This window comes from Dermacentor albipictus, chromosome 1, assembly GCF_038994185.2.
Source record: "Dermacentor albipictus isolate Rhodes 1998 colony chromosome 1, USDA_Dalb.pri_finalv2, whole genome shotgun sequence".
Lineage (NCBI taxonomy): Eukaryota > Metazoa > Arthropoda > Arachnida > Ixodida > Ixodidae > Dermacentor > Dermacentor albipictus.
Genome location: NC_091821.1, coordinates 350,899,101 through 350,919,255, shown reverse-complemented (window position 1 = coordinate 350,919,255; position 20,155 = coordinate 350,899,101). Strand labels below are relative to the sequence as shown.

Here is a 20,155-nt window from a genome sequence, read left to right as displayed (position 1 = left end):
GCATTGGATACAGAAAGGCGGACTAAATAAGCGTTTCTTACGATACTGCTGTAAGAAAGGAGTATACAGGCATACTTATTTCCTTTCTTTCTGTTTATTTTCTTTTCTTTTATTTGTGCTCTTTGACTTCATAATACCGCTAAACGGTTGTAAAGCATTAGAGATAGCATTCAGTTGATGGTTGCACCTGCGTCTTACGCTTTTTTTTTTTTTAAAGAGCACTAACATTATGTTTTCAACTCGTCATTTCCGTGCTTTAAATGAAAGTCCTGGTCCTCTAAACCGAGAAAAAATTACTAGAACACATCAGAGCACCTGAATAATTTAATTTAGTTTAGCTTTTATTCAGCCAGTTTCGATTTCGGTTCTCATGAGGAGTCTATTCCTGACGTTGCGACTCGGTGGGCGACTCGGTCTTCTTCAATATGCTACATCAGGCCTCACAAAGAAAAAAAATAATAATAATAAATGCGAAATGGCCGATGTGGTGGCCTAGCAGAAGACCACGCGAGCAGGAGCTGGAGCGAGCATATTGTCAATATAACCAACTGGAGCGAGCGTCAAAACAGCGCTATATTCTGCTCCCGCGGGTCCACACACTGTGGGGGAACGACACCGAAACTGTAGGTGCTCTGATGCTTGTCACGAATTTTTCTATGGTTTAGTAGTCTAGCACCTATTGAATTAGGAATTTAAATAGGAATTTTTGAAAATATTATGGTAATGCTTCTTTAAGAGAAAAATGCAGGTCACTAAAGCGCGATTTACTGGCATCTCGGAGGCTATGTTATTGGTGCGCTGTGGCATACTGTGTGTCTCAACGTTCTTGTGTGTCTGTATATATAAACCACGTACAAACTTTCTCCGATTGTTCTCTGATAAGGAGAGCGCTTTGAGAATGCTCAGGAAAAAACCTCGTTTTACTGCTTTAAATAGAAAACACTAAAGATGTTCAAAGGTGTCGTCCAAATCCACGCTTCATGGGGTGGCTTCCGCTAAATTTTAAATACAGATCTTGAAGGTTATGCTTTTGTTGGTTAAATGCGGCGAAAGCGATTTCGGGAGCCAGAGATACGTCATAGACGTTGGGTTTCGGCCATCATCTATTGTGCGTCGAAAATAATCGGCGATAAGTCCAGTGTAGTTGACTGGCAGTTTTGATTATGATTTTAAAGCTCGCAAAACCCTGCTGGTCTCTCTTTCCATCTCTATGTAGTGCGCTCTAGAGCATCCAGATGGGTGCATGTGAAAATCTTTTTTCGGTTTCGTTTTTATTATTATACGACGGCTTTTAAAAATCCAAACCTATCCAATCCACATAGCATGTTGACTCTTGTCTGCTGAAGGTCTGAAGGGTATACGCAAAGATGGGCAGCCAAGGTAAGCTTTGTATGATCACACACTTTTACTTGTTCGTACAGTATTTCAGTTGAAAGCTTGACGAAAGTTACATGCAGTGTAGTCAATATTGTGCGTGTAAAGTTATATATATGTATTCTTCCATGTAAACCATCAAGGGAAGTGCACATGTTGAGTACCGGCTGAGACGCACTGATATAACATACAGTTTCTGATGGTTCGCCATCCGCCTGATATTTGAAGTATTTCGTGCCGTACATTCAAGGTTAAGCAATCAGTGTTTGAGCCATCCTGGCATTCAGTGGTAGGAGTGAATATAACCCGCAGTTAAGCGACTTCATTGCAGGTCAAATATCCGTCGAATGTGGTCTATAATTTGTTCGCAGGCACAATATCTGAATGCCTTGGAAAAATCAAGAGCGCTACGCATCTTATGCGAAGTTGGAGAGCGCCCAACTCGCATCTATAAAAAGGAAGCGTTGTCAGTCTTGTAGAAACCACAGCCGAGTTTTCTCACTCAGGTCAATTACTGTGCTTTAACTGATTATCTTATATGTCAGTCGTAACGGGTAATTTGTTCTGCACTGTGCTACCTGTCAGCGCATATGTTCTCATTAAACACCTGATGCACTTCGGCCTAGCTTTCACTGTCAGACCTTGGATGACTTTGTGCTTAATTTATAATGTGCAAATTGTAAAAGGCTCGGCACATGTGTCGCAAAGACAGCGTTAGCTTTCTGTGTATCTTTTTTGTACCAACATGTTCGTGGTGTACATTGCCCATCTTCATGAATCTACGTGCCGAGAAAATGTGGCATCTGTCAGTTTCTGCTACTTAAGTTGATAGCAAATTGTGTTTAGAGAACAAAAAGGGATTAGGACATAATTACATTGCAGGGGACAGGCACTCCATTTAAGCAATCATGTTCATGTCGTGGATCTACTATCATAGTAATGCGCACACAGCTGGGCAAAATGCTTGAAGTGAGAGGCACCAACGTAAACTTCTGACTGAGTGTTATTCTATTGCTACGCGGTTTATTGAGGGCTAGCGGGAAGCCGTAAGAACAATCACGTCGGGTCGAGCGCAGAGCAGCCAAGCAGTCCTAGCATAACGCAAGCGCGACCTGCAGCGCCGAGGCGTCTGTCCCCTTCCTCTTCAGCAGACGCGCAGCAGGAGCGATGCTTGAGCTCTCTTCTTCATTACACTATAACACTGCACTTACACTATAGTGGTAGTATAGCACTATGAATATGTGTTATACTACCACTATCGTAAAGGTACTGTAGTGCTATTAAGAACCATGGTATGAAGATAATGGATCACCATGGCAACTTGCTCAAACATTTATTTTGCTCATTTGTGGAGCTAATTTAGTATTTGTTAACACATATTTGTACAGGCGGCTTATGGTGAAATGTTGTTCTTTAGCCATATCTCGGGTGACCCAATCTAGTTTTCTGGAAGGGAGCATACTTTATGATAGTACAGCTTCAGCTCGTGTGAACCTCTGATGGAAAAATAAGGGCAACATGAGTATAGAATATGCACTAGATCCAGCAACATGGACTCATGCTTTCATATATAGAAGCTTGTTCTTGTGTGCCTCTGTTCCTGACTGAAGCATCTCTTTCTACAGCCATCTGGGGGTCAGGCCGCATGGCAACCTCAGTCTTGCAGCGTATACTTGGCCCTCAGTGTCGCAGTGCTGCGGTGACGTTGCAGTTGCGCCCAAGTGCATCGAAGGCTCCTGAACCGGCTCCTTCAGAGCCTGGCCAAACAACACAGCCTTGGAGGCCATACTCGCCTTTCAAGCCAACAAATGCGGTGGAGTTCGCACTCGCTCGCGCTGATGACATTCTTGCCTGGGGCAGGAAGGTAACTGGCATGCTAGTGCTAGAAATTTGCATGCGAATCATCCACAGCTGAACGCTACCATGAGTTTATCAAAAACTGCATGAACTCCTTTGGAAGGGCTGATAAACAGTGGTCAAATCCAAACAAGACAGAGTTGCACAGGAAAATGGAGACTTCAAATGATCAACAGTGACAGAACAAGAAATGTCTCATGTTGGAACCAGTTTTTCAACAAAGGGACCGGACTTCTAATGTACCCTCCCTTTCAGGGCAACAACTTCTTTGCTTGGCATTTATATCCCTCCAACATTTATATACTGCATTCTCCCTCGTTGGGAGTAAGCTATATCCCACACAAATTATGATGCGCCTTACACTTTATTCCAAGGTGCTCTACACTTTATTGCAAGAAAGACAAGGTGGTAGGATGCTGCTTTGTACATTTCCTATTGAATCATCATAATTACGGAGTAATTAAATATGAATTTACCGTAGTAAGTCATGCTATTGCATAAAAATAATGGAATTGTAGGCTTGAAGTACGTGCGCAATTTAGTTATTGGCTGCATGCATTAAGAGGAAAAGAAAATGATTGTTTCAAGATTGCTGCCAAAATATGGCATGTAAATGTTTCGTTAAGCATCGTAATGTCTTCATAAAAGTGATTGTCTGTAGCAATATACAGCAAACCGAAGTCAAATACAGAAGACTTATTGAGTACACAGGAGGTTCAATTCACCCAAAGCTCATATTCATTGCTTTTCCTTTGCCACTACTGGACAGAACTGGCAAAACAATTTGCGTCCAGAAATGTGGACATCGTGTCTGACAGGGTTACAAACACTGTCATGGAATGCAGTTGTTGCTCTGCCCTTGTCAAAATGTTGGTTCTAGCCTGATACATCCCTTGTTCTATTAATGGTGATTGTTCGAAATCTTCATCTTCTTGTGTAACTCTAGCTTGTTTGGATTTGGAAGATGTGTTGATATTGGTAAAAAAAAAATATAGGCTGCCATTGATAACCAAGGATGAGATGCAGCTCGTCTGTCTTTGGTGGCATCTGTTAGTCTCAGTGTCTTGTGCTCACTACGTAAGACAAAGGCACATGCTATACCTCTTGAATTCAAGGTTGCCATGGCAGTATTGATTGCTAAGCCTTTTGTATTTCTACACTCTGATGATTGTAGTTTCATTGCACAGAAAGTGATGGTGGTGTGCAGTACAGATAAGCATCCTTTCTTTTATGCGAAGCATATTACGAGGGCTCAACCCAGCTCCTCAGGCGCGGCGGTGACCATGAAATCACGTGACACCGTGACGTCACGACAGAGGAGAACGAGGGCTCAACCCAGCTCCTCAGGCGCGGCGGTGACCATGAAATCACGTGACACCGTGACGTCACGACAGAGGAGAAGTGGCTTTGGCTCAACTCTTGCAAGACTGGCTGGGTGGGAATCGAACCAGGGTCTCCGGAGTGTGGGACGGAGACGCTACCACTGAGCCACGAGTACAACGCTTCAAAGCGGTACAAAAGCGCCTCTAGTGAATGCGGTGTTGCCTTAGAAACGCGCTGTTTCTAAGGCGTGCGTCTCTTGCTCAGGCGCACATTTCGTTGCCGCGCCGAACGCTGCTTTGCTCGACGCTCACCGCGTCCAATGCGGGGCGCGTAGTCGCTGCCCTGTAGCCCATTGTCTTACACCCCTTGGCGGGTCGACGGGAACGCTGTCGCGTTCCACTCTTGAAGGCGAAGAAGTAATGCATGAGTTGTTTCTTCGTCTAGCCGAACCAAATATAGCCAAGCAACAGCAGTTCACCAGGCTAAACAGTGGTTCAACAACTAAAATAAAGGCTAGTATGCTTCGCATCCTGGGCTTAACCTTACCTAAGCCACAGCCATTTTTTCATCTTATTTTCTTTCCTTCCCCTCTTTGCTGCTAGGCATTGCTTTCTGTGATGACTCATTCGGCAGGCTTCTTTCTGTCAACGCATTTATGATTTGAGTTTGAATTGCAACAGAATGCATCTTTCAGGATGCATGAGGTTTTGTGGTCATGTTTCGGTTCGGTTAACCTTCTTTGGATCGACCAGAATGAGAAAAGCAAGCTTGGTACAAATTATTCAAAGTTCAAGTAAAAGAATGATTCAAGATTTTCACTGAGCTAAATATTACTGATCAGTCAATTCCTTGTTGTGGTTATCTCTGCCGATCCTCGCTAGCTATAAGTACCACAAAGCTCAGCTGGCAGTGTCTGCGTGCCCTTTCCATAGTTTTGCCAAAGATTGCCTGGACCTTTGGGTGGTATCACTGCTCTGAAAAGTCACATCTCTAGTGTAATGTGGTGCTAAATTTGGAGCATCATTTGTGCCTTCTGGCGTGAAGTTAGCCATACATTTTGCACACCATAGACAAAAACGCAGCTCCAAATCAAGAGCCTCGTGACACTGATGAGACACAGGCGAGGTCGCCTCATTACAATCATTTTAATTTAACAGTAGCAGTTTTTATTTTGCCATGTATTTTATGTGTTTTAGATCATATCAAAAATGTTGAAAAAAGATGTGTGGAAAAGGAAAAACCTTAAGATACTCAACAGTTTTTGTGCAAGGTTTTATGCACTGCCTAATAAAGCTGCAGTGATCTTTTGGCTTACTGAAAACATGGCAAGAATTTGGCTGCACAGGAAAGCTTCCTTGCAGTATATTGAGTCATGAAAGTCCAGACCACTGAACGAAAAATACAAATTGTAAAAGCTGGCACAGGGTACTGTCATGCACTCTGATTCAAGCATACAGTGAGCCAAAGGAGATGATGGCTCATGAGCTCTAGGAGTGAGCAAAACGAGGGCCGTGTTGTTGCTAAAAGTTGGGTGAGTTAATTGCTGTAATAGTTGAAAATATTACTGCTGCCCTTTCAGCTCTGTTCATATTATGCCTAGTGTCTTGATGTCCAGGCCGTGATAGAGTTAAGCATGACAAAATGAGACCTATGAATGAAACATTGCCATTAGACTCAGTTCTTCATATGCAACATACATAGTGTAGTGATTTAGATTTTGTCTTCTAAATTGACAGATGTAGCACTGTTACAGCATTTCATTTAGCATGAGAATGCTGGGTAGTACATAAAGTTGTCTAAACTTCACCCCTTTGGCTTCTAGCGTCTTGTTTTAACCTGTTATTGCCATATCAAATTATCTGTGTGGAAAGGATTAGCCTAAATTACCTTCTAATCTCTGCAATTATGTTGTTTTCAGAACATTAAAGGGGCCCTACATCACTATTCATATACATCTCTTCGCAAATCGCCTGTCGCAAAAACTTTTTGAATTCTTCAATCACAAGCGAAGTTAGACTTAGGTAGTTATCGGTCTAATCAACGGCTTTCTGCCACCTTTCATTTGGACTAGCATCTTAGAAGCTTCACAAGGGGACAACTGGCGGGAGCAATATCTCGCTGGGTCGACTCAAAGGTTGAATGCAAGATTGCTTGTGGCGGCTGCAGTATTTATACAACGCCTTTCATCTTGGAGGCCTAGCATAGCAGACACAGTAACACGTAACTGTCGTATTTAGATCCGCAGTGCAAAAATAAAATGGTTTTTCTGTCTTTTTGAGATTCCAGACATATACATGTTTCATTTATTTAACTAAAATGAACAATAGTTATTACTGAGAATGTTCTTGCAACGACGAAACCAGCCAATAGCTCTTGTAGTTCAAGCTGCTTGCGATGGTGATGCATGACATCATTGCGGAAGCAAGAGCAATTGATTTTTTTTCTGCATTTAACATGAAATTGGAAATTTCCTGCTGCATGCTGTGCAATAATATTTGACTTGCACCGGAGCCTTGTCAACAGATCGGCAACATTTTCTTATGTTCAAAAAGTGTTTCAGGGCCCCTTTGAGGATTAGACAACTCTCTAAAATACCTAACGTGGTGAGTTTCACTGTCCAAAAGCCACCCAGGCCTAGCAAAGTGCATACTCAGTAGTGTGGACAAATATGCATGCATTCGAAAGTAGATAATCGAATGATATAGTTGTCCATAAAGCACTTTACTGCTCTAAAGGATTGAGTGTGGGACTAGCATGCAACACAGCTGAACAACAAAGAAAAATAAAACAAGTGCCATGTTGCGTTCTGAAAGCAGCTGTGCCTAATCATAGAAAAATCTATGTACTGCCCAGTATAGTTATGGTGATTGAATGACGTCAGCAAATTCAGTGCCAAGTTTCCTTCTAGTAACTTTAGCAGGAATATAGGCTTGTTACTTCCTTTCTACTAATTGTGCTTTCTACTCTGCAGCTGTGATTACTCTGAAATTTCTTCAAAGCATATCACCTGTGCGAAAAGAAGAGGAAAAGAGAGACAAAATACTACTTTGTGCTTATAGACTGCGTGAAAATGTTTGCCATCATGCACAATGAGGCAACATATAAAGCAGATTGGTGGCATTTCTAGCACAATGCAAAGCACACTGTCGTTGCATTGCACCAGGAGTGCTGTTGCCTGTAGATGCCTAGGTGTCTGATGCACCGAACACAGGGTGGTTCTCATGTTTGCTGCAGACTTCCCTCTGGCCACTGACATTTGGCCTGGCCTGCTGTGCAGTGGAGATGATGCACATTGCAGCCCCTCGTTACGATATGGATCGTTATGGTGTTGTGTTCCGTGCAAGCCCTCGTCAAGCTGATGTCATCATTGTAGCAGGAACAGTTACCAACAAGATGGCGCCAGCATTAAGAAAGGTACTGTATTGTCGTTCTATGAATGTGCAGTTGTGTAGGAAGGCTGTTAACGACAGAAAGCTGAGCTAGTTGGTAAGGATTCATTATGCAAGAGAGAGGTGAGGCGTGCAGGCAGGACACAAGTGTAGAGAAGTGGACAACACGAACGCCGACACCGGTGTTCGTGTTGTCCACTTCTCTACTCTTGTGTCCTGTCTGCACGCCTCACCTCTTTCTTGCATAATGAAGGCTGTTAATATTTGCACTCTTTCTTTCATTGCTCACAGTGCAATTCAACCTGTAAAGAGACATGCGGTTAAAGATAAACCATGATATTAGCATATTCCAATCTCCTTTAGGCTGGTATAGCTTCAAGGCAGAATCTTTTTACGTGATATCTTCATGATGCTAAAGGTCCAGGTTTGAGTGAGTTGGTAAGATATTTTTTTGGTATCATAAGCTAAGATGCTCCTAAAGTACGTATATTCATCAAAAGCACCTCATTAGCACAACTTTACTGATTCGTGTATTGTGTGCATAATGCTTAACATACTTTGCATTGTCAGCATCTCATGACAACACTAGCTTTAGCGAAACACTTTTTGAGCATTGCAAATAAACTTGCTTAGCCACTGTAATGTCACGAAGTTAACAAGCGAGTCCTTGGCACAATGGTGTTCCTTTAATAATGGTTGTCATTCGGAGAGCACACATCCCTAAGATATTTTTTTGGTATCATAAGCTAAGATGCTCCTAAAGTACGTATATTCATCAAAACCAGCTCATTAGCACAACTTTACTGATTCGTGTATTGTGTGCATAATGCTTAACATACTTTGTATTGTCAGCATCTCATGACAACACTAGCTTTAGCGAAACACTTTTTGAGCATTGCAAATAAACTTGCTTAGTCACTATAATGTCACGAAGTTAACAAGCGAGTCCTTGGCAAAATGGTGTTCCTTTAATAATGGTTGTCATTCGGAGAGCACACATCCCACTATACACTTCGACATTCTAGTTCCAGTGGCCGGCGGCCACAGGTGCCAGCCTATCTTGCGTCAGTCAGTACGATATTATGTCCATCTTAGCATATTATTATGCCTATACTCAGATTATAAAGCCCCTACAGGTGTGGTATTACCAGGTTATTACTTTTGGCAATATAATCACTTTCACAAGATTTCACATGACTAGCACCAGACGCGTAGATGTGTCTATGGGCGGTAGCATTTCTGGCGCAGTGCAAAGCACAGTGTCGTTGCACCTGGAATGCTGTCGGCCATAGAGGCTTAGGTGTCTGATGCTAGTCACACAATATTTTGAAGCGGTTGTACAGCATATCCGCAAGTGATCAACTGCGAATAACATTTAAGTTTTGTTGAAAAGATCTCTCATTCTTTCCCTCAACTTTCTGAAATCCTCGCTTCTTTTCGTGTGTATTGCTGTACACTTGCAAAAGTGATAGCAATTGGCCTTCTTGGGGGGGGGGGGGGGCGAATCTGGCCAGTTGAAAATATGGCCTTAGGTGGATTTCACAACTAAGGAGTGCCTCTGGCAGAAGCAACAAGGGAGAAATGTTATCTCTATAAGACAACAGCATCATGGAATGGCGAAGCGTAATATAACTGTGCTAATACTGCTTATTGCCAATAGTTTCATTCATACAGAGTGCATTTAACAACTTTCTGCTGGAAAAAAATTTGTGAGGAAATGCCCTTTAATAAAGACACATTCCACACCTTTCATAAGCACATTGCAGGGCTCCTTTTGTCTATAGTGCTAGTTAACTTGCACTAATTCAAATCACGAAAGACCGCAGATTTACGTATGTATTATGAGAAGTCTATAGGATGGCGACATGAGGCAATAGAGTTGAAAGCTGCTATAGTCGAACATCTTTATAAGGAAGTGCTTGGGGCCTCCGAAATCATTCGTTATGTAGGTCACTTCATTCTAAAGGCCGTGCATGGTTCACAATGCTACAAAGACAGCATAATGACATAATTCCTTCGTTATGCAGTTCATTTAATTGTAGAGGCGTTCATTGAAGAGGCACTGTCTAGGGCGAAAGCTCTCGCTGCCTCTCATCTTGCTGACAAGCAATTCAGCGCGTTTTGTGGAATCAGATCCTGCCAGAATGTGGCATGGCCACTGGGTCTTTTAAATTATTTGTCCCTGACAGACCCGGATGGCCCAAGGGGGCACTTTCAGCCAATGGGTGTTGCGTACGCAGCGTCTCAAGCAGTCCTGGACAACAAATCAAAGATGCCAATTGTCGCAGGACGAATCAATGGGCATGATGCGTCACTTGATAACTGGTTAGGCTGTCAAATTTCTAAATCGTCAAGGGAATGTGTTCTTGCACTCCACATTATCCAGTGTCTATTGCCACTTGGCCTATGGAAGTTTTGGGGAACGCTATGGCATGAGCAGCAGAAGGGACTCATGTTCCTAGTCAATAAGCCTGAAATGGTTCCAATGTCTTCAATGTGTTCAATGTCTTAAATGGTTACAAGAACGGCATGGTGTGAGTGGCAGCCTTCTAGGCTGGAGACTTTCCTGTCGGCTTCGACTTTGTAATTTGACTATGGTTTACTCAATTTTTCCATCAGTTCGATCCCAGCCCAACGTCCTGGCCAGCAACCATAAATTTCCACGGACCAAAACTTTCGTTATTTATACCCTGAAATTGACTTTTCCCAGATAATTTGAAGCTGAATGCTCACATTCATGGGCCTGGACCCTATGGTAACCCCAATCATGACCCCAATGGCTACAGCATCTCTCTTGGTGGTGCTAAGGGCAGTGACTGCATTGAGGGCTCATTATTTCCTGCCAAAAATGCAATCTTTTTGGCCTGGTTCCTCTGAAAACTGCGGCTCACAATAAATGAATCCGATATTTATCCTATATTAATGTATCTTTTTTCCCAAGAAAGATTGTCCAAAAACTACCTGCATGTTCAAATTGAATACAAAATTGTCCTCATAGCATTGCAAACAGCCTACCGTCAGCGCCAGTGTCATCGCCATTATCATCATAAGATGGTGGCAGAGCAAGTTTTTGCATAAGATGTTTGTTGCGCTTAAAGGGACACTAAAGGCAAATACTAAGTCGACATGAACTGTTTAAATACCACTCCAGAAACCTTGCAAAGAAAACACTTAGTTTGAGAAAATTGCATCTGAACTGTCCGCATCCATTTTTCGTAATTTAGATATCCCGCTACCCAACCGGGGGAGTGGTGGCATTACATACACCATCCCACCCTTTGCTGCCGTCGGTGAGTAGAACGGTGCCCAACAGACGGCGTTACTTAGCCAAGACAGAGCAATGGATTTGTTGCTGCAACTGCTTCTTTGGTCAAGTGGCATAGACCGTTCGGGCATTCAGTGACATCACGTGGAAGTCGAATTCTCTGCTACTTGCAGTTTGTGTGAGTTCGCGAGCCAGCAAAACCAGCGCAGCACTATGCAATAACGAAACTACTGAAATGCGAAAGTGCGGGTGGCACAGAGTCGTGCAAGGACGAAACCTTGTGACCGCCCACATCATTGTCAAGGGTAACTTCAATGAGTTCTTTTTTCTAAAAACAATATAGAACTGGACAAGTAGCATTTTATTTTGTCTTATAATACAATACAAGGATGTTATTTGCATTGAGTAGTTGAATACTTGTGACAGAATTGAACTGAGGAGTTCCTTCATCATCATCACCATCAGGCATCATCATGAGGCAAGTACTTAGATGTCCCGGGGGACTCTCTAATCATGTCCTGCATTTACCTCAATTTCAAGATTATTAAGGCTCTGTTCACAATAATGTTGACACCTTAGAGATTCTCGAGCACTAATCTACCACTTTAGCTTGACTTAATATTTGCCCTTAGTGTCCCTTTAAAAGAAAGAAAAAAAAGCTGGATGGTTTCGAGTGTGTAATGCAAATGCCTTAATTAAGTGTTTGTTGTCATGTGGGCTCGCTATTTTTTCTCCCAGTTTCGAGCTCGCCAAATCATTTGAGTGTCTGAAGGTCGTCCTTTTCTCCAGGACATTTCAGCGTAAAGGATGTTTTACAGTGTTCTTGCTTAAATTGCTATGCTCCTCTCCAATGCTTGCCGACTTCCCAAGAATACACTACATCCGGGCACACAGAGTGAGGTGCATACCACTGCCACTGTTGTCATACTGTTATTGTCTTGCACTCATTGTCATACTGTCATCGTGATGCCATCGTGGTCATTCTATCGTCGTCATACAGTCCTAGTCATCTGATTGTTGTCGTTCCATCAGCATCATTCCTCTGTTGTCATTCCATTATAATCATGATGTTGTCATTCAGTTGTGATGATGCCACCATCATCGTGCATTTGCTGTTGCGCCATCACCATACAGTCATGGTCAGGCCATCTTCGTCATCATACCGTAATTATACCATCGTTATAATTTCAGAATCATCATGCCGTTGCGTCGTCATTGTCATACTGCCTGTGTCGCTCCATCGAGGTGATGCCATCATAATCGTGTTGTCGTCACTTGATTCTCATCATCGCATCGTCCTCATGCATTTGTTGTCATGCTGTCATCGTTGTACAGTCGCCATGACTGCGATGCGGCAAAACTCCTGTGATACTGCGGGCACAATCTATGAGCTTTGCAGGACTTGATAATGATGATTTATTAGCATTTCCTTTGAAACGGAGCTGTGGCAAATAGTCACCCAGCCTGTTTAAGTTAATCAGGTATGCTCTACATGTACACCCTTTTCATCCTAGCATTTTTGTGTACACCTCCTTAACCAACCTTTTTCTCTTCCTCAAAAACTTTATCTACCTTGTACTGCTACCCATGCCTGTAACTGATCCGGTCGTATGAATCTCTTCTGTGCTTTTTTTTCATCAACATTTCAAATTTCTCTTGCTTATCGCAACTGCTGACTGGTTGTTGCTTCCATCCACTAAGTCCAAGCGCTTCTTGAAGGTGTACGTTACCTACAGGCCTCACTGGGTGAATCCCTTCTCATTCCATTAGGATGTGCCGAGTGGTCTCCGCATTTTAGCTGTGGCATACACGTGCCTCATCTTGTTGCAAATATTTGCTCCAGGCAACTAGCTCGAGCCCTAAATAGCAAGGCACTGCCCTTTGTGTTATCGTACAGATCTTTCCTTCTAATTTCTTTCTGCTCATTCTTGTAAACTCCATGGTCCTTTTTATTTCCATTCTTTGCATTCGATTCACTGTCTTTGTTTCTCTCACATTCTTTTTAGCGACTCTTGGTTGTCAATTGACACTTTCAGTTACCCTTGTTAGGATCGACCTAAGTTTTCCAAGAAGCCATCGACTACCACCTCTGGTGACGGGGAGATGGGCTGTTATGATCAATCCAAGTTTTCCAAGAAGCCTTCAACTACCACATCTGGTGACCAGGGGGGATGCCCCACCAGCAACACGCAGTCGTCATGGTTCACGTTCACGTCCCATCATTCACTCCGCTTCAAGACAGCAACGTTGCCCTCCTGACCGTTACGAAGTGGCTAATTATCAATGAAAGGGTCCTCGTGGAGAAGTCCCGGGGGAAAGCATCAACGACAGGTGGTTGCCTCCTATTGTGACACGTTGGAGATAGGTGCACCACGTTGAAGCACAATGAGCAGCGCGTAAAATACAGGACCACAACGAGCAGCACATTGATGGCAGCACCCGAGCAGCATGCTGACAACCAGTGAAGGGCGATAGAGGTGGTGAATGATTCAGTGTCTGTGATTGGCCAGTGGATTCTATCAACGAAGGAAAGAGGGGTCATTTAAGGCCATCCTGGCCTCCATGCTAGATCAGAACTGCTCGAGACTTGGATAAGAGTCAGAACCATGTACCAATGAAGTGAATACAATCTTTTCTACTTTTTTTTCATGGTCACAATGCCCGGCTTTATCGTCGTTTCCTGATTCATGCGGTGAAGATCCACCTCACCCGGTCGAGATCGTATCACCCTGTACAACTTTGATTGTCAACTTTCTTGAGCTCTTCCTCTGTTCTGTGTCCACACTTTTCAGGTACAGATACCTGTACACTTTAGCCATCCATTTAATTTGATCCTTCTTCCCGAGTCTTTCTTTGAAACTAATCTTGCTCTGTGCATGTGATGTCCAGAGGGCAACACACCTGGTGGTGTTACAAAGGACTGAGTTTTCTGTCATGTTACCAAGCAATCCTCTCTCATTGGTGGAAGCGCATGCAATGCCATGTGCGCTTCCATTAATGGAAATACCTTCTCACATGGCTCTCACCACTGTCACTCATCTCTCTTGCTGTAGACGGCACCAACGGTGCAAAACTGAGCAACAATAAGTGTTACAATTTACTGGCCATAGGAAGCAGAATTTTTCTATAGGTCATCATTTTCTTAATTAAGAAAGTGTTGAGATTTGAGAAAAACTGAACAACTCAGTAACTCAGCAATAAAAAAACGTATCACAATTCTGTAAACAGCACCTAATAATACACCTAAAGCAGATAAAACTGATTCATTACAAACTGCTCTGAAGTATACCACTAATTTGTGAAGTGGACGTTTGCAAAATCCTCCTAAACATTCTAGCAAGTTCACATAAGCTGCAAATACCTACATCATACTTGTCCACTTTAGATGCTCTAACAAATGCAGTTGAAAGAACTGCGGTGGTATCTGCTTCTTTCTGCAGAATTAGAGGTTTGTAAACTTCATGTTTCTATTTTTTTTAAGCTTACCGATTTTTCTAAAAGATTTGAGGTCTCGGATCAAAATTTCGCTTGCTACGGTTGTTTCAATTTAACTTTCTCTCTCAAATGCAAAGCTCGTTCACATAGGTCTAGCGGTTGTCTCATGAAAGCACTTCTGCATTTTACATGTAGTATTTGAATAAGAAAATCGGAGTTAGCCCTGAGCTAAAGCTTCCTTTCAAAAACAGTCTGAAATTGACCTCAGCGGACACTAAGTGTAGATAAATTTATGTTCTGTAGATGTAAAATCTGCAGGTTTCATCCTATTTCAAAATGCCAGATTTGAAGGTATGCAGTGCCTTTTTTTTTACTTGTTTTGTCATGAAATAGAGTGCACGTTTGACGTGGCCGCATATTATTTTCTACTGTGAACCGATAAAAACTGGGTGCGTTTTAGCATCAGGTTAGCACTGACAAATGAAGCAGCAGTGTGTTTGGACTTCTACTTCTGCCTTTTTACTTAAACGCCCTCAAAAAACTTCATTCATCTCGTCAAGATCGAATTGACAAAAATTGACGGTAGTATTCACTGCTAGGTGGCTCACATTTACAACAGGTTTCTGTGCACTTTCAGCCCAAGCTGGTGAAATGCATGCTTATTTCTACACTTAAGATACATTCGGCTGGTCCCTACTGCACTCTGAGTCAGATTGAAACTATGCGGTTTCAATCTTCAAGCCAGAGAAAGCTTGACCAAGCCGAACATGCACCTACTCGTCAGAGCAATCTGAGGCTAAAAGAAGAAGCACGTCAGCATGTCTTCTGTTCTAAACAAGCAAGGAGTGCCAACGCCAACACACCGCCGTGGCAGACGCTACACGAAGAATGGAAGCTGCATGACCGTAACTCTGTCAAATCTCGGTCGCACTCCCAGGTTGTAGGTGAGAGTGCGTCCAAGCGCTCAGTAATGACCAGCCGAATGTAAAGCCAAATGTACCATTAGTGAAAACTATGATAGGAGCCTCCTGACAAGTCGGCAGAGCTTTCCTTTTTAGCTGCTTTTGATGGCTTTTGTTGCTGCAGGTGTACGACCAGATGCTGGAACCTCGGTGGGTCATCTCCATGGGAAGCTGTGCCAATGGTGGCGGATACTACCACTACTCCTACTCAGTTGTTCGCGGCTGCGATCGCATCATCCCTGTGGACATCTATGTTCCAGGTATGATACCCACAACATCCCACTAGTTTAATTGACAGGAAGGAGGTTGTTGATTATAGTGGTCATGTTAGCAAGTTGTAATTGTTGTGCTGCTATGCCACAGCAATTCAAGAAGCCTGTCAGGAAGTGTTCGTTGTCTTTATTTTCTTAGAAGGAGCACAAGATGACAAGACATTAAAAAAAAATCAGAAGGCACAGTTGCTGCCTTCAGTGCCATTGCTTCTTGTCTTCCTTCATCCTCCGTGTTCAAATTTCTTATGCTGTCCTCTGGGCAAATGGGAGCAGAGCCATCAAACAGTGAGACCAGCAGAAGTGCAGTTAGAGCATAACTGCTTCTTGCACCATTGGAACATTCACTGTACTCCGAGAAGTGCGAGAGGCATTGGCAGCAGGCGAATAGGCCAATTGAGTGAGTTTTTTTGGCTTCCTTGCATCATCCATAAGGTGGCTGTGAAATGCATTTTCGTGATGTGCAGCATTCCACTGTACGTGATGTGCCATTTTGCTGCTCGACGATAAAGAGCTGGACACTGAAATTAAACTCCAGCAACTGTCGCTGCTGCTATTGTCTGGCATGTCAAGCACCTAGGCACAAGGATGACATTTCACGACCGCAGCCATTTCCCGTGCTTTTGACGACTGACAAGGTGCACTCCTGCTGATGGACACACTGACTATGTTTTTCTTTTGCCATTGTTTGCACACACAGGCTAAACCAGTGTAAAACAAATGGACATGGTATTGTCACAAGACTTCCTTTCTAGTCCAATCTTTAAGTGAGAGTATAGTGAAAAATGCTCTTGGGTGCTCTTGACATCACAAAAGTGCCCTTGTTCTCCTGTGGGATGGCAGGCTTCTTACTCCTGTTATCCTACCCAAAGGCACTGGCTCTTGAAAGAGCACTTTGAGAGTGCTCTTGATGGCTCCTGTTTGCCCACAGGCATAGAGTGCCTTGTAATTGCTTAGAGGGAAAATGCCACTGCGGTGCTATTGTATGCATAGAAATGTTGGGTTATGGGGCTTTAGATTGTCATCTTTTCTCAGAGAGCCTACACACCTTAAAGATGGTTCTACCTGACAGTGTTCCATCTCCCACAATGACTCATTCTTTATAAAGCAGTGTGTAAAATGCTTATTTTTCATTATTAATAAAAATATTGTATTAAGCCATGAGAACTTATGCGAGGTTCTACAATATATTATATCAAACGTGAACAGAGTTGGCAGGCCACCAAAGTTGGAGGAAAGGCTACAAGGTCTGTGCTCACCATGCATCAGTTTCAGTAGTTTGTTTTCATTTTCTTCTCTTGCTTGTTGTGTTATATGTGAGTAAACATTAACGAAAGATCCATTACGGGTGAACTAGGACAGTCTATATCTCTTTAGGAAGGTTGTATTCGTGCTGCTACTACCATGTTTTAAGCCAAGCTACATTTAAAGGGGCCCTGAACCACTTTTTATCGAATTCAAGAAACGCATTTGTATTTAAAATAGACTATTTCATAACTACTTTGCCTCCAAAAGTACTTCAGTACTTTCAGCAGAAGCAGAGTTATTGGCAGTCAAAGATCCCGGTGGCGGTGCTCTCGCTCCTTTAATGCCTTGCACTGCTACGACAGAGCGGGGTGTGCTCACAATGCTCTGCCTACTGAATGTCACTGTGGTGCACAATTCCAATTTGATTTTTTATGTTCACGTAGATGCAACTAGTATTTCTAATTTTGGAGTCCGCAATGTGCCAAACGCAGTTGTGCTCAACGAGCCACAGTGCACTCAGCCAGCAGACTTGCCGTGCCACCCTGTGGCGGCCGCGGTATCTATGCTACATAGTAGGCTGCAACAACTTGCAACTGTAGTGCATATGCTCAGCGTTTGCTTTGTGCATGATAGGGCTTGAGAGCACGCTTGCACTTGCTTGAATGCTCCAGTTTGGCCATGCTATGTGGTGTGGACCGGCTTTGTCCTGCACCAGCTTGAAGTACGGATAGTAGCCACATCCAGCTTGTGCATTTCGAAGCGCTGTCAATAGCTCTATACAAAGCGAAGTCTGCCAAGGTATATAACCTGGAGTGGCCAGGAGTGAGCACATGCTGGCAAGCATGCATGTGGTCTAACCTTATATTTTGCATGGTTCAAGGCTAGTTGAGTGTTCAAAACTAGTCAGGATTAAAGAGACCTTACGGCTATAGCAACGATAAGCAGGGTGGCCAAAGTTTAATTCCTATGCGGGCGGCCACCGCCAAGCATGAGCAGACGATAGTTGGCTTCTGCCAGAAGTTTGTAATCCTTATCAAAAACCGAAAGCAGATTTTCCCTTACTTTAGCCTGTTTGTTAAAATGTGTGAATAAATATACAGAGTAACAGTAGGAAGAAGCGCACCGATATAAACACCCGTCTTGATTGATGTCAACCATTAATTACAGCCACATATGTGAATCTGCTGTATTATGAAATACATCAGCCCAAAAAGAGTGAGGAGAAGGCTTGTATTTAAAAGAGAGCATTTGAGAAAAGGGTAACTTTGCACGCTGCTTGTGAGCTCTTCGTGTCTTGTACGACTGCTAAATTTGGCTGAGGTGTTCATGGAAGCATATGCTATGCACAGACTGTGTTTTTTCTCCAAGCTTGAGGGATGGATCTGGACCCCTTTGATACAAGCTGAACCTTTCATCTACCATCATTCTCCTTGTATCACAGCAGCTTGTATATACAATGGTGCCAGATATCCCGTTCGGTAACATTGTAATAAATTCTGTGCCCACAGAATTGCTCTGGAAGAAAAACAAATGATTCCCTCTGAGCTCACCTTTCCATTTCATGACAATCTTCTCATTTTCTGGATGCTCACAAATACTAACATTTTGGTTTGAATAGGTCTTATTAACCATACTGTGCCAAATCACAGAAAAGAAGGCACTGTGCAGCGCTTACAGAAATCAAGACACCACTCTGCCTGCTACATTACGTGCTGCAGAGAAGCTTGCTTGCAGAATGATATGTGGCATTGGATTCCAAAAGCACAATGTCCAACACTTTCAAAAATACGAACAGCCAATATTTAACTAAAACACACAGAATCAGCTTTGTGGACCACAACTCCAGAAATGGTGTTTTACAGAGCAGAAAGAAATGATATGCCTGGAAGGTAGCATATGGTGCAGAGTGACCCCAAGTTCTTACCTGCTTTAGAAGTACTTGAGCTTGGCCTAGTTAGTATTTACTGCATGACATGTTTACCACTAAAGAAAGATGACAACAGTAAAAGAAACATGGACGTGGCCGCCATTGCTGTCATTTGTGTTCCTTACCTGCTTGCCTTGATGCACACCTGTGTGTTACTGTGGCAGATGATGTCTGCCAGGTCACATATCGTGCTGTGTTAAAAGGATAAAAGGAACTTCACTAATCTCAAGGCTATGATTGTAATAGTAAACTTTCTCTGAGTTGTCATAAGTCCCCTGCCCTCTATGTTACACTCACAGTCACATTATTTTTGTATAAGTAAATCAACAGCATGGTTCTTTGTAGTCTTACTCTTCTTAATTGTACCACTTTCATTTAATTTATCCATGATTGTACATACATTCACACAATGTGATTTGCAGCCTTGTTATTCTGTCTTGTGTCTATCCTTCTCTTCGTGATGCACTTGCTACCGCGACTTGCTGGCTATGGCGTTTGGCTGCTGACCACGAGGTCACGAGTTTGAATTTCGGCCACGGTGGCTGCGTTTCAATGAGGCATAATGAAAAAGTGCTTCTGTACTGTGCTTTAGGTGCATGCATTATACTTAGATTGGTCAAGTGCTTGGGCTGCACTTTGGTGTCAGTCAAATTTTGAATGATCGAAACGCTTTTGCCTCACGTATTTCTTTCATGCGATGCGCATCAGGTCACTAGTCTAGATGACCGTTCATTGCGGTCTCGGCAGCAGTGGCCTTCACGGGAAAATTTTGCTCCAAGCACAGTTGTGACAAAGGCTCTGTTCTATTTTCAGGCTGTCCTCCTACCGCCGAGGCTCTCATGTACGGCATCCTGCAACTGCAGAGGAAAATCAAGCGCATGAACATGGCTCAAATGTGGTACAGAAAGTAGGCTGCACTTGTCTGCTGTAGGAGTTTCAAGTACACACGTTTTAGGAGTTGTAATAAAGATGTGTAAAGATCTGTCGATCTCTGCCTATACTTTCAATGCTTCACTTTTCAAAGGCATCATTTGAATGTTGATGTCATCATAACAACATTTTCTAAGAAGACTTAATTTACATTTTTCAACAATGCTCCTTGTGGT

The 20,155-nt window shown here is 43.0% G+C and overlaps 1 protein-coding gene across 1 annotated transcript; it reads left to right on the top strand.

The window, feature by feature from the left end:
- The first annotated feature begins 1,227 nt into the window (after nucleotides 1-1,227).
- Nucleotides 1,228-20,037, top strand: LOC135909640 (NADH-quinone oxidoreductase subunit B-like). The gene is made up of 5 exons (XM_065441655.2): nucleotides 1,228-1,380; nucleotides 3,000-3,238; nucleotides 7,789-7,968; nucleotides 15,730-15,865; nucleotides 19,863-20,037. Exons 1-5 carry the CDS (start codon nucleotides 1,368-1,370, stop codon nucleotides 19,958-19,960), a joined length of 666 nt encoding a protein of 221 aa, XP_065297727.2. The 5' UTR covers nucleotides 1,228-1,367; the 3' UTR covers nucleotides 19,961-20,037.
- The last annotated feature ends 118 nt before the right edge of the window (nucleotides 20,038-20,155 follow it).

Coding starts and splice junctions, on each gene's coding strand:
- LOC135909640 (XM_065441655.2), top strand. Junction 3,239..7,788: donor TTCTTGCCTGGGGCAGGAAG/GTAACTGGCATG, acceptor TGTTTGCTGCAG/ACTTCCCTCTGGCCACTGAC. Junction 15,866..19,862: donor TGTGGACATCTATGTTCCAG/GTATGATACCCA, acceptor TTCTATTTTCAG/GCTGTCCTCCTACCGCCGAG.